Source organism: Hypomesus transpacificus, chromosome 4 (genome assembly GCF_021917145.1).
Source record: "Hypomesus transpacificus isolate Combined female chromosome 4, fHypTra1, whole genome shotgun sequence".
Lineage (NCBI taxonomy): Eukaryota > Metazoa > Chordata > Actinopteri > Osmeriformes > Osmeridae > Hypomesus > Hypomesus transpacificus.
The window spans coordinates 5,387,444-5,399,090 of NC_061063.1; the positions used below are offsets into that span (position 1 = coordinate 5,387,444).

Consider the following 11,647-nt stretch of genomic DNA (forward strand, 5'->3'; position numbering starts at 1 on the left):
TAGCAAGACATAGACAGGCAGAGAGGAGAAGCATTAGCGCCACTTGGTGGTCAAAGATGGTTTTGAAGTTAGCGGTGTGTGTCTCAAGTCACACCCTAATCCTCATACACTGCACTACTTTTGACAAAAGTCTAAAAGTATATAATAGATATACTTGAGAGATACATATATGGACCAGTCCAAGTATTTGGCCAGGGCTTGTTTCATTTCAACTTATTCTGAATTGTTTTCAGCAGCTGTGGTATAGACTAATAGGTACTTTCTACTGAAATAGGGTGTGATTTGAGCTCAGTGGTTCTATCTGTACACTGAGGTATACGGTTGCTCTATAGTCTCAGTGTGGGGGCTGATGGTATGTTGCTGTTCTATAGTCTCAATGTGGGGGCTGGTGGTTTTATGCCATGTTGTTCTGGTGAGAGTTTACCTCCGGCGCTTCGTCAGTGTTGTTAGGGCTGGGGCCATGGCCGTGGTCGACAACAGAAGTTGGCCGGTTGTTCTCATGTTTTGGCGAATGAGAGTTCCTGATGTTCAGGTTTTCCTCTTCTACGGGGGGAGGGGATTTCACAGGGTCCTCCGGCTTCTGAGGGTCATCCTGTGGAATGTGTTACGTACATGTTACACACACACACACGTGCGTGTACACCAACACACTCATCTGCAACCTGCCCACGTCGCACCTAGTTAAAGTGAACTTAAAAAACGAGGTCAACTTTTAAACAACAAAAGCACACTGTAATTTTTTCTTTCTCTCTATTGTCTCCTAGATGGATATATTTCTGTGTATGTATGACCAGTACAGTGGCTGTGTTTAGGTGCGTATGCATGTGTACATAATGTGTGTTTGATGGATTGGACTGAGAAGACCAGTAAAAATTGTTTATCTAAAGACACAATTACATAACCTGAGGAGTATTCAGACCGACTGCAAAGCCCTTTACCTGAGGGACCAATGGAATGTCAGCAAGTTCTCAGAGTGACCAATCAACCCTTTGACATTCACTAGAATGTGGGTCAAAACAAATGCCAGCGGGGGGGTTGTAGCCTCTAACACTGACATTTCATAGCATCCTGGATCCAGCACATTACCCGCAGCCAGCAAATAGTGACACTTCCGACCCTGCAAATGTCATCAGAGCTGCAGACTACTGCACTGGTCCAGCTGTAAAGCCTGCTAATGTAGAGTCAATGAAGTAGGCTCTACAAATGTCAATAATAATAAGAGTTTGTTTGTGTTTACAGTGTGTCTGTGTGTTTATAGTAGGCGTTCCAGTGTGTGGTGTGTGTGTGTGTACCATCCATTGATCTCGTGAAGGTCATGGAGGACAGTGTTGGATGCCGTCACGATGTAGGTCAGGCATCATCAATCAATCACAGGAGTTTTGAATTCCATCTGAGTTAACAATATGATATTTATACCCAATACGATAGCCCATAGCCTAGTTCATGCGTCCACTGCTATTCACGTAAATGTATGTGAACAGCATAACTTATCAACCTTTTGAATCAAGGTTAAATAATGGGTCAACAATTCACTACAGCCACATAGGGTAAACTAACTGTCCCAGAGGAGCTGGGTTAGTTGTAAACTCAAATTCAAATCAATAACTGATTAATTTAAACTCCAGCCCCCCTGTGTTGAAAACCCCATTCTCCCAGTTATGGCCCACTGACACAAAAAGTTCATCAATACAAAGTGTTGCCAAAACATGGGTAAGAAAACGGGAGAATTGATACTTCAGCCAAGACGAAACCAAAATGGCCTCCAGAGTTGTATTAGGCTTGAGGGGGGCAGTCGCAGGGGGCTTGAGTGATGAGTGCAGTTGTAGGTGGTGGAGTAGGATGGATGAAGGGGTTTTGCAGAGGAAACAACATGTGGAAGGACTGGTAAGGGTTTAGCAAGCTGCAATGCTGCATAGCTGTATGAACAAAAAACAATGATGGGTCGAGGTCATTCAACCTTTTAAGATGCAGCAACTGAGTAACCATTCAGGAACCAGGAAGGTACTTGGGTTTGGGATCATCACACGTGCAGATCCAAGAGGGCATCTCAGTTGCACAGGGGGTTAAAGCTAAAAGCATAGCCAGCTGGGGAAACTAATCAGGGCCAAGGGGCCATGTGGCTCTGCTTACCTTATAGTAAGAGTACCTGGGCTTATATTCCCATGTGTGTCTGCCCACTGGCTTCTGGGGGGGGTGATTAGTGAGGGGAGGGGGGGCAAAGAGGGCTACAACATCTGTCTGAACATCATAATGAAACACTTATAATGAGTCAGCTGGGAAAGGGGGATGAGCAGGTGTGTGTGTGTGTGCATGTTGCCTTCTGTTTTATTTTAGCATGGGTTGGTTAGACAGCTGGCACAGAGACAGACAGACAGACAGACAGACAGACAGACAGACAGACAGACAGACAGACAGACAGACAGACAGACAGACAGACAGACAGACAGACACACAGACGAGCAGACAATAATAGAGAGAAAGTGAGACAGAAAGAGAGAGAGAGACAAAGTGAGAGATAGAGAGAGAGAGAGAGAGAGAGAGGAGAAAGAGAGAGAGAGAGAGAGAGAGAGAGAGAGAGAGAGAGAGAGAGAGAGAGACAGACAGACTGAAGCCTGCGCAGTGAAAAGCAAGAGACAACAGGGGGAATGAAATGTGTCAGAAGAGAGGGATGACTGGACATGAGGAAAAGGTAAAAAGAGAGAAGAAGAAAAGCACAGGGAGGGTAAAGGAAATGGTGCTGATGGAAGTATGAGAGGCAGGCGAAGGAGGAAAAGTGAGAAGGGGGGAGGAAATGAAAAAGAAAGAAGGAGAGAAAAAGAGAGACTGAGAGAGAGAGAGAGAGAGAGAGAGAGAGAGAGAGAGAGAGAGAGAGAGAGAGAGAGAGAGAAGAGAGAAAGAGAGAGAGAGAGAGGGGAGGGAGAGCAAACGAGAGGAAAGAAGCTGTGGATTACCTGACATATAATGTTGTCATAGTAAGCCAGGTTGTGAGCGTGGGCTTGGGGGGGGGGGGGCGGGGGGGAGTCACAGAGTTTCCTTACGTTTGGGTGGGAGCCGTCCGTTACCGTGGAGACAGAGAAACCATCCGTCTGTGGCTCACTGTGGGGACGGTACCTACTACTGGGATGGAGGGTCATAGAAAGAGAGGTGGAGAGATGGAAAAGAGACAGAAGGCAGTTTTTATTATTACAAATGCCATTGTTTGTCATAAAAGTAGCTGTACATTTGTCAGTTACATGTGCTTCTTTTTTTCTCTCTATCCATCTGTTTCTTTCTCTTCTCCTCTCGGTTTCTTTCAGACAGTTTGAATTCTGGTTAAACCCTTCTGGCTGCAGTACTATATATGTAGGTCACACACAAACATTTGCATGCATTGACCAACACATTTTCTCTGTTGCACACACAGATGCCCTGTCAAGCTGGCCTAGTTTTAGCCGATGTAATAGAGGCTCTGCTTGTCTGCTTGTCCACTTCAGTCAGAATCCCTCTCTCTCTTTTTCACTCACACTCCCATGCTACCCTGACCCGCTCTATCTCCCTCTCTCAGTCTCTCCTTCTTCTCTGTCACCCTCTCTAACCCTCTATCTCAGTCTCTCTGGCCTGTTGATAGTCTCTTCACACGTCTGATAGGGTACTGGTGGTACTGGGTGGATGGGAAGTGAAGGTGGAAATGAGGCCAGAACACACACACACACGCACTTTACTCATTCACACTCACACAGACACACACACACAGGCATGTGCGCACATACAAAAACATACATATACACACGTGTGTGATTCCTAACCTGCGTTTGCGTAGCCGTTTGTTTTCTTTCTTGAGCAGGTGGAGCCTCTTGGCAAAGAACACGATGATCATGAGGAGGAGGAGGAGCATGAAAGAGGCCACGCCCACCACAACAGCGAGCACCTGGAACTCAGTGATCACCCAATCACAGCGCAAGCCCTTGTTCCAGATATAATCCTGCACATTACACCTATAAGGGTGAAGAGAGGTAGGGCGAGAGATAAAGTGGGGAGAGAAAGAGATGGGAGAATTGTAACAATCTCATTATCCTACAGAAGTCTTGATAAAGGTCATGAATGTTGTGGTCACAGTCAAACGGGTTGAAATGCATTTTGTGGTCACAGTCAAAGGAGCAGAAGTAAAATATTAGATATAAGTTTACAGTAAAATACTGAGCTACTATTGTCATGGTCAAGATTCAAGACCATTCACTGATGGTCTGTTTTGGTCAAAATATAGTCAAAGACTTAGCATGGTTAAGTTGCCTGTGGTACAAAATCGACAGAGACTCTGTTGCAGTGTTATGAACAGCGTGGTGCATCCCTGTCACTACATATGGCCACTGGGCTTGACAAGGTGTCCTGAGAGCTGGGGATGGGCCACAGAGAAAAAGGAGTCAGCCCTCAGGCTGGTAAGTAATGGGATCAGAGGATCAGTGTGTGGATGTTTGTGTGTGCCTGTCTGTGCCTGTGTCTGTACGCTTGTCCTTTTGTACCCGCCCTGCGTATTTGTGTGTGTGTGTGTGTCGTTACTCAGCAGCTATGACAGGGTAAGCAGCAGTCAACCTCGGAGCTTCCAGACCTGAGGCTTCATGCCAGGACAGATGGAACCAGGCATGTGTGTGTGTGTGTGGGTGAGTGTCTGTGTGTGTGTGTGTGTGTGTGTGTGTGTGGGTGTGTGCGTGCGTGCATGAGTGTGAGTTCCTAAGGTTAAGTGCAATACTGATGCTCTCTATCTCTCTCTCTCTGCGGGTAGCCTTGCAGAGGGAAGTGAACTTTGGTCAGTGTTAATGGATGGATGAGGATATCTAAACACTGATGAAAACAAGCAAGCCGCTAAGTGATAGACCCTAACCTGCTAGTGGCAAGTTGTCAAAACCACATAGTCTATACATGGTTGTGTGTCAGGATTGGCCTCAATTCTATAGACCTGATATAACCAGGTGTATAGGGAGGGGGGGGGGGGGGGGGGGGGACTGTAAGGGCTGTGTTGGAAGCTTGACAGGGCTTGATGTAAAGTGGCGATGGTAGAAAACAACAAGTGACAGGTGTTAGTGGGGAGTGTGTGTGTGTCTGTAACGATAATGTGTCACTATGGCAAAGGGCCGAATAGAGAGACAGCGAGGTGACTGTATGAGCATATAGAGGCCCCACCCCTCCCCTCAACACACACATACAACCCCTCCCCCTTCCCGCCCCCAAACACACACACACACGCTCTTCACACCCCAGGAACACTGCTAATCCTTTAAGGACCCTGCTGAGACCTCAGCGGACCCTCATCACAGGCTGTGTGCATGAGCGTGCGTGTGTGTATGTGTGTGTGCGTGTGTGTGTGTGTAAGTGAGTGTGTTTGTGTGTCATATGCGGACCTCAGCAGGGTTTCAGACTGTCCTAAATCATGTCTGTACAGTGCATCAGCGTGAGACCCGTCTTAACTCTGTCAGAAAGGTCCCTGACCTCCATCTGTCAGAGGTCTCTCACTCACACACACAGTTCTATGGTCAAACAAAAGCCAACAAAAAAAGACAGTTGAAACACTGAAGGTAGATGTGATGTGTGTGTGTGTGTCAGTCTAACCTGCAGAACGCTCCTACCCCCCGCCACAGCTGTGCACACCCCGCCGTTGTTGCAGAAGTTTGGTTGGCTGTCACACTGGGACACGCATGTCCCCCTTTCCGACCTCACGAACCCCAAACTACACCCGTCTGGACCCTCCCGCCCCTCCATCCCTGACCCTTGACCCACGAGCACCACTGGTGGGGGTTGGGTGGGTTGGGCATTGCTGTTGGGCTCTGTGTTGTCGGGGACAACGGGAGAGCCAACCAGGAGGGGGTTCTCATCTTCCATGTCGGGTGGAGGTGAGGGGGAGGGCTCAGGATTGGGGGTTGTATCCAGGGCTGAGAGGTCATCGTCGGGGGACAGGTATTCGTAGAAGTCAGACAGTGTCCAGGCAGTGGGGTCTCCTGACTTCTGCTGCAAGGGCTTTGGAGGTTTCATCCAATCAGGATAAAGGTCAGAGGCCATGGACGTGTCAGGGGCTGGGCTGTGGAATTCCACTGTGATGATGTCATCAGAGGAGAGGTGTGCTGGCTGATCAGGACTTCCGCCGCCCGCCGTGAGCTCCTCGCTGATTGTCTCCTCCTCCGGGAAATCAAGGTGGGCATGTTTATGAGAGGGGTGCCGATTGACAGTGCTGACAGGAAGTCCAGCCCCTAAACCAATTCCTGCTCCAATCAGGAGGTCTCTCTCCGCTGAGTCATCGCTGAGAACCGTCCTGTCACCACGCCCTTCCCGTGCTACAGCAACAGACGATTGGTTGAAATGGTGATTCTGTCTTCTTGCAGAAGCCAAAAAGGAGCGACCTGTGAATGAAACATGGGTAAAAGAAAACATCAAGAAAGGATCCAAAGTAATTATCTAACTAGGTTAGATTACATTCCAATGATAGACGAGTGATTGGGACAGTAAACATTCCAATGATAGACGAGTGATTGAGACAGTAAACATTCTAATGATAGACGAGTGATTGGGACAGTAAACATTCTAATGATAGACAAGTGACAGGAAGTCAGAAGTGAGACAGATCCACTCCCTCCTATGGACAGCAGCAGCAGCAGCTCGGGATTAGGAACAGTGATTGACTAATGTGCTCTACTGACCGAGGCTGGATTGGGATTAGATTAGGATTTAGAGAGCTATAGGTTAGCCCTGTGCCCACACAGGACTCGCTGCAATCTGGGGACAGGGGGGAACCGGGATGGGGACAGGGGGGATTGGGGGAAGGGGAGTGGGACCACTGTATGTGTGAGCTAGAGATAGCGAGAGGGAGATACAGGGAGTGTAGCAATGAGGAATGGAGGTAGGGGGTTGGAAAGAGAAAAGTTGAGGGAGAGCGAGAGCGAGAGAGATAGAGAGAAAGAGAGAGAGAGAGAGAGAGAGAGAGAGAGAGAGAGAGAGAGAGAGAGAGAGAGAGAGAGAGAGAGAGAGAGAGAAAGAGAGAGAGAGAGAGAAGAGAGAGAGAGAGAGAGAGAGAGAGAGAGAGAGAGAGAGAGAGAGAGAGGAGAGAGAGAGAGAGAGAGAGAGTGAGAGAGAGAGAGAGAGAGAGAGAGAGAGAGAGAGAGAGAGAGAGAGAAATGCAGAGCTGCAAAAGGGAAGAGTGGGATGAAACTGCATCCAGCAGATTCATTTGAGTCAGCCTATGTCCACATAGTTTGGTTGGTATGCTTGAACAATCCAGCTCTGCATTCGACTTGGAAAATCAGTCAAGCAGTGCGTTCAGTGTTTGGACTGGGTTCAATGTTAAACAATCTGAACGTGCTTAGAGTCTTGAAGACCTGAGAAAAGCATTTGAGCCTTTGAAATCAAACACACACAGAAACATACATTCACGTGCACACTCCAAACACACACTCTTGCCACTGTTGCCATGGTGAGATGTGAAGAGGGTGCAGCGGTGAAAGGAGGAGAGCGTGAGAGGCTGGAGAGACAGACAGTCCTCTGTGCTCCTTCATTCGTTCTTCCACCACTCAGGTCACTTTAAAAATATATGTATATTTACTTCCTCTTCTACACTAAGATAGTTGTTAATTATTGCCCAGACAAGAACAATTATTTCTCACCTACACCTTCTCAACAACTTTGTTTTTTCTCTGTCAGTGAGTAAGCCTGTACTTACTGTAAGTCGCTCTGGATAAGAGCGTCTGCTAAATGACTAAATGTAAATGTAGTGTATCATTATACAGAATCTTGACAAAGAGGGACTGTCAGTTAACTGATCACATACAACCTGTCACCATGGTAACATATCTCATAGCAGGTCACCTGAGATCACCTGACGATACTGTGATTGGTCAGAGCTCAGACTCCAAGCTGTCCTCACTTTCATTGCAGGGGAGCCAATGGTTATCAGAATATACAGTCCACCAGCAGTTGGTGTACAAACAAATTTGGTGTACACACAAACACACACACACATGGTGTGACTGGGATGCATTTTGACAGGTCATTGCTCTCTAAGGCTACAGGGCAGATGGGCATCCCAGCATGGATCAGCACATGCAGAGACCAAGCATGAGGCGGTGCCCACAAACACATAGAAACAACATGGAGTCTGGAAAATGTCCAGGAGCAAGTGTGTGTATGTGTGTGTTTGTATGACCGTGTTAATTAGGCATATTTATTGCTCGCACAGGTGCATCCACTTTGTCCTTTAAGTAAGTTTTCCTGAAAATCTGACCAACTTAAGTCCGTTTGAATAGCCTACTATGCAATAACATAATAACGGTTCAAGTTATGTTTGTTTAGTTGTCTTTGTCTCAAGTTCACGCTTCGTTAAGCATTCAGGGCGCGTGGCGTGTTTTTAGGATGCCACGACAGCGCGTGCCAGTGAACCCTGAAGACTTCCCAGGAGACGCGCACGCGCCACCCTGTTGCTGGGCAGCGTTGCGGTCTTCTCAGACTAGTAACGGATTCTGTTTTTGTCTCGGGAAAAATCAGAATAAGACACTGCAAGAGAACCAGCTTGGAGCAGACTGACCAAACGTGAGAAACGTTGTTGTTTCTGTCACTGAGACATTCTTCCTCAGACGGCTGGGGCTTTGGGTTCATCATTAGACTTCAAGAGGAAAAATTGAAAAAACGTTGAAGAGAAAAGAGGGAGATGGAATTAGGTTGTCTTGACTCTCTGTTTAGGTGTGGAGGAATGGCAACTCTGGCAGCGGCATGAATAGGTTTTTGAAGACCGGCCATAGCGCACCTAATCCGGCTATTGTCTTGGCCATGCCTGCCTTGGCCGTGTCACTGCGTATAAAACAATATGTGCGCAGCCAATGCATCCCGCCCTGCAGGCTACTGTCTGTCCCTGTTCACGTCCCTATTTTTACGTCCCTGCTCAAATGCAAACCTCCACAGACAGTGGAGAGTTCTCCATATCATGGTTCGTTTGCTGTCCAGCGTTGACCTGTGGCATGCTGTCATGGGTGCCATCAGCTTGAGTGATGTGTAAAGCTCCCAGACCCGGGAAATAGTAGCCTACATCAGATATGAACAGGAGGCATACCAACATGCACACGCATAGAGTAAAACGCACGCGCGCATACACTCGGAACAGGATAAATAAAAAGAGAACAGCAATTCTTACCTTGAGCGGCGGATAGAGGGATGAGAAGTACAAAGATGTGTAGCAGCACCTGCCTGATCCCTGACCGGTTACATCCGTGCACTGCCATTCCGGTCTCGAATTCCTCAGACACTGACAAACACTACTGGTCAATTAAATAGGCTAGACCCCACTACACTCACTCAACTGGATACCGGCTTCGGTAGGCAGGGTTAGGCAGTGTATAATTCAAATGGTCAACGAGTTCAGATATTTTCCGGTCTTGACATGTTCGTTATGGCACCATCAATGTAGTCCACCGTTTTCAAATAATGTCCGTTTACAGGTCTACACCGGTCTCATAGTTCCATATGGACCTTCACTTGCTGTTAACGCGTTTCTATGTGTCCAGCAGTGCCACCGGGAAGAGCGCGCGGCCGGTGGACGTTGTAGACTGGATTGTAATGAGCCCGGTCACTCTTGCACGAGCGATCCGTTAAGCCGCCGCTGATGCGAGAGGCACGCGCGCTGTGTGAGAGAGAGGCGAAAACGATGAGAACGTGCCAGTGATATAGCCTACTCTCTCTCTCCTTCCCTCTCTCCCTTATGTTACAGTAATCATTCCATGTTTGTTGGGGTGGGGAGAGAGGGAGTGGAGACGGGGGAGAGGGAGAGGGAAGGCGGCAGAGAAAGTGAGAAATAGAGTATGGATTGAACATGTTTTATTTCTATTGGAAGTCAATAAGCTCCATTTTAGACAGTGGCGTGCCTGACAAGCTCCAGTTCCTCGCATTCAATAATGCCCAATGGGGTTGAGTCAGTGTGTGCATGTGTTGTGAGGGGCAGGTTGTTAGGATAAACTGGGGTGCAGTTTGGGGTTTTACATGGGATGGGGAGGGTATAGATGGAGGGGTACAGACAGGGGAGGGAGTAGTCTAATCTTCTTAGCATTGGGATGGAAGGGGAGGGGGCATGGGGGGGGGGGGGGCAGAGAGGGCAGCTGCTACCTGACCTACTACTAACCCCTCTCAACTCCCCTTCCCTCATACCCGCCCCTCCAACACTAATACCCCCACACCCTCATAACTCCTCTCCCCAAGAATACTTAATTCCCATTCATCAACCCTAAATATCAATTTTTCTCTCTAGTACCTTAATTTCCTTGGTGTGTGTGTGTTTGGTTGAGAGACCAAGGTTGAAGACAGAGGCGGGTGGGAGGAAGAGCCAAAGGGACATAGTGGCAGAGGAAGAGGATGAAGTCGGAGAAGAAGAGAGAGCTGGGGGAAGGCGAGGGAGATAGAAGAGAGATGGTGTTCACTGATGCGTTGCCAAACAGAGCAGAACTAAACAGTGTCTGTGCCCTCACACTGCACCCATCCCCCATGCCAAACACACACACTGTAGCACACACTGAACATTTGTGAAACTTTTGCTAGACGTAGAGTTTTTCATGATCAGCTTTCACCCCTTTAATGTTCAGACACAATGACAAAGACAGAGCTAAAAAAGAGAGAGACAGAGAGAGAGAGACAGAGAGACAGAGAGACAGAGAGAGAGAGAGAGAGAGAGAGAGAGAGAGAGAGACAGAGAGAGAGAGAGAGAGAGAGAGAGAGAGAGAGAGAGAGAGAGAGAGAGAGGGGAAGATGGTGAGTGGCTGGAGTGTGTGTGAAAGTAAAAGCGACCTGGTAGAACAGATGGATCTCACTGAGGACCAGAGTGTATGAATGGCACACCTCAGTGGACATGCTGTGTGAGTGCGTGTGTGTGAGTACCTGGGGGTGCATCATCCGCTCAGCACTCAGCGGTCTCTCCTTCTTGTTGCTGTGTTGATCAGCACGGGGTGCTTGCAACGTCCAACTACCCCACAAGTCAGCAGTCCACAGATCTGTGTGTGTACATAGATGTGTGTGTGACGGTTTGCATGTAAAGATGCATTTGTACTTCAGTGTATCCTCTCACACCCTCAAACACAAAGTATGATGAGCTCATTATGAAATAGTAGAACCAGAGAATAATTATTGCCCCTCCCTTTTCTTTAGTTGCATTGTTTTTGTTTATTCATGACAGTATTGGGTGTGAAGTAAATTACAAAATGTACATTCAAGCAGTCCTGCTTGTCAGACAGGAAAACCACGCAATATTAAAGTGAGACTGCTATTAAGGCTGGCTGGTGGACCCAAGCGCACAACACGAGCCAAGACACACGGCGTAGAGGTTCAGGGGGTTTATTGAGAACAGACAGACCAGAGGGACAATCAAGGGCAGACGGGGCAGGGTAGATGGAGCTTGCGGATCTGCAAACAAAACGTACGTTATCATACAGTTTTGGGCCACGACAGTACCTTGTCAAGAGTTAAATGAACCAGATTTAGCTAATTGAACAATTGAACAATTGAACGTGCTGTATCTAACCAACTGTCTAACTTTCTCTCTCAGAACAACCTGCTTGACCCCAACCAATCGGGCTTCAAGACCGGCCACTCCACAGAGACTGCCCTCCTTTCAGTCACCACTGCCCTCCAGTCTGCTAGAGCGGCTTCGAGG

General features: G+C 47.9%; 1 protein-coding gene across 1 annotated transcript; it reads right to left on the reverse strand.

Moving 5' to 3' along the window:
* Positions 1-60: 60 nt before the first annotated feature.
* Positions 61-9,666, reverse strand: cspg5b (chondroitin sulfate proteoglycan 5b). The gene is given in 6 exon segments (XM_047018686.1): positions 61-592; positions 3,039-3,117; positions 3,786-3,974; positions 5,584-5,615; positions 5,617-6,368; positions 9,146-9,666. Coding segments are annotated over 6 exon segments (1,338 nt in total). The 5' UTR covers positions 9,234-9,666; the 3' UTR covers positions 61-394.
* Between the last annotated feature and the right edge of the window lie 1,981 nt (positions 9,667-11,647).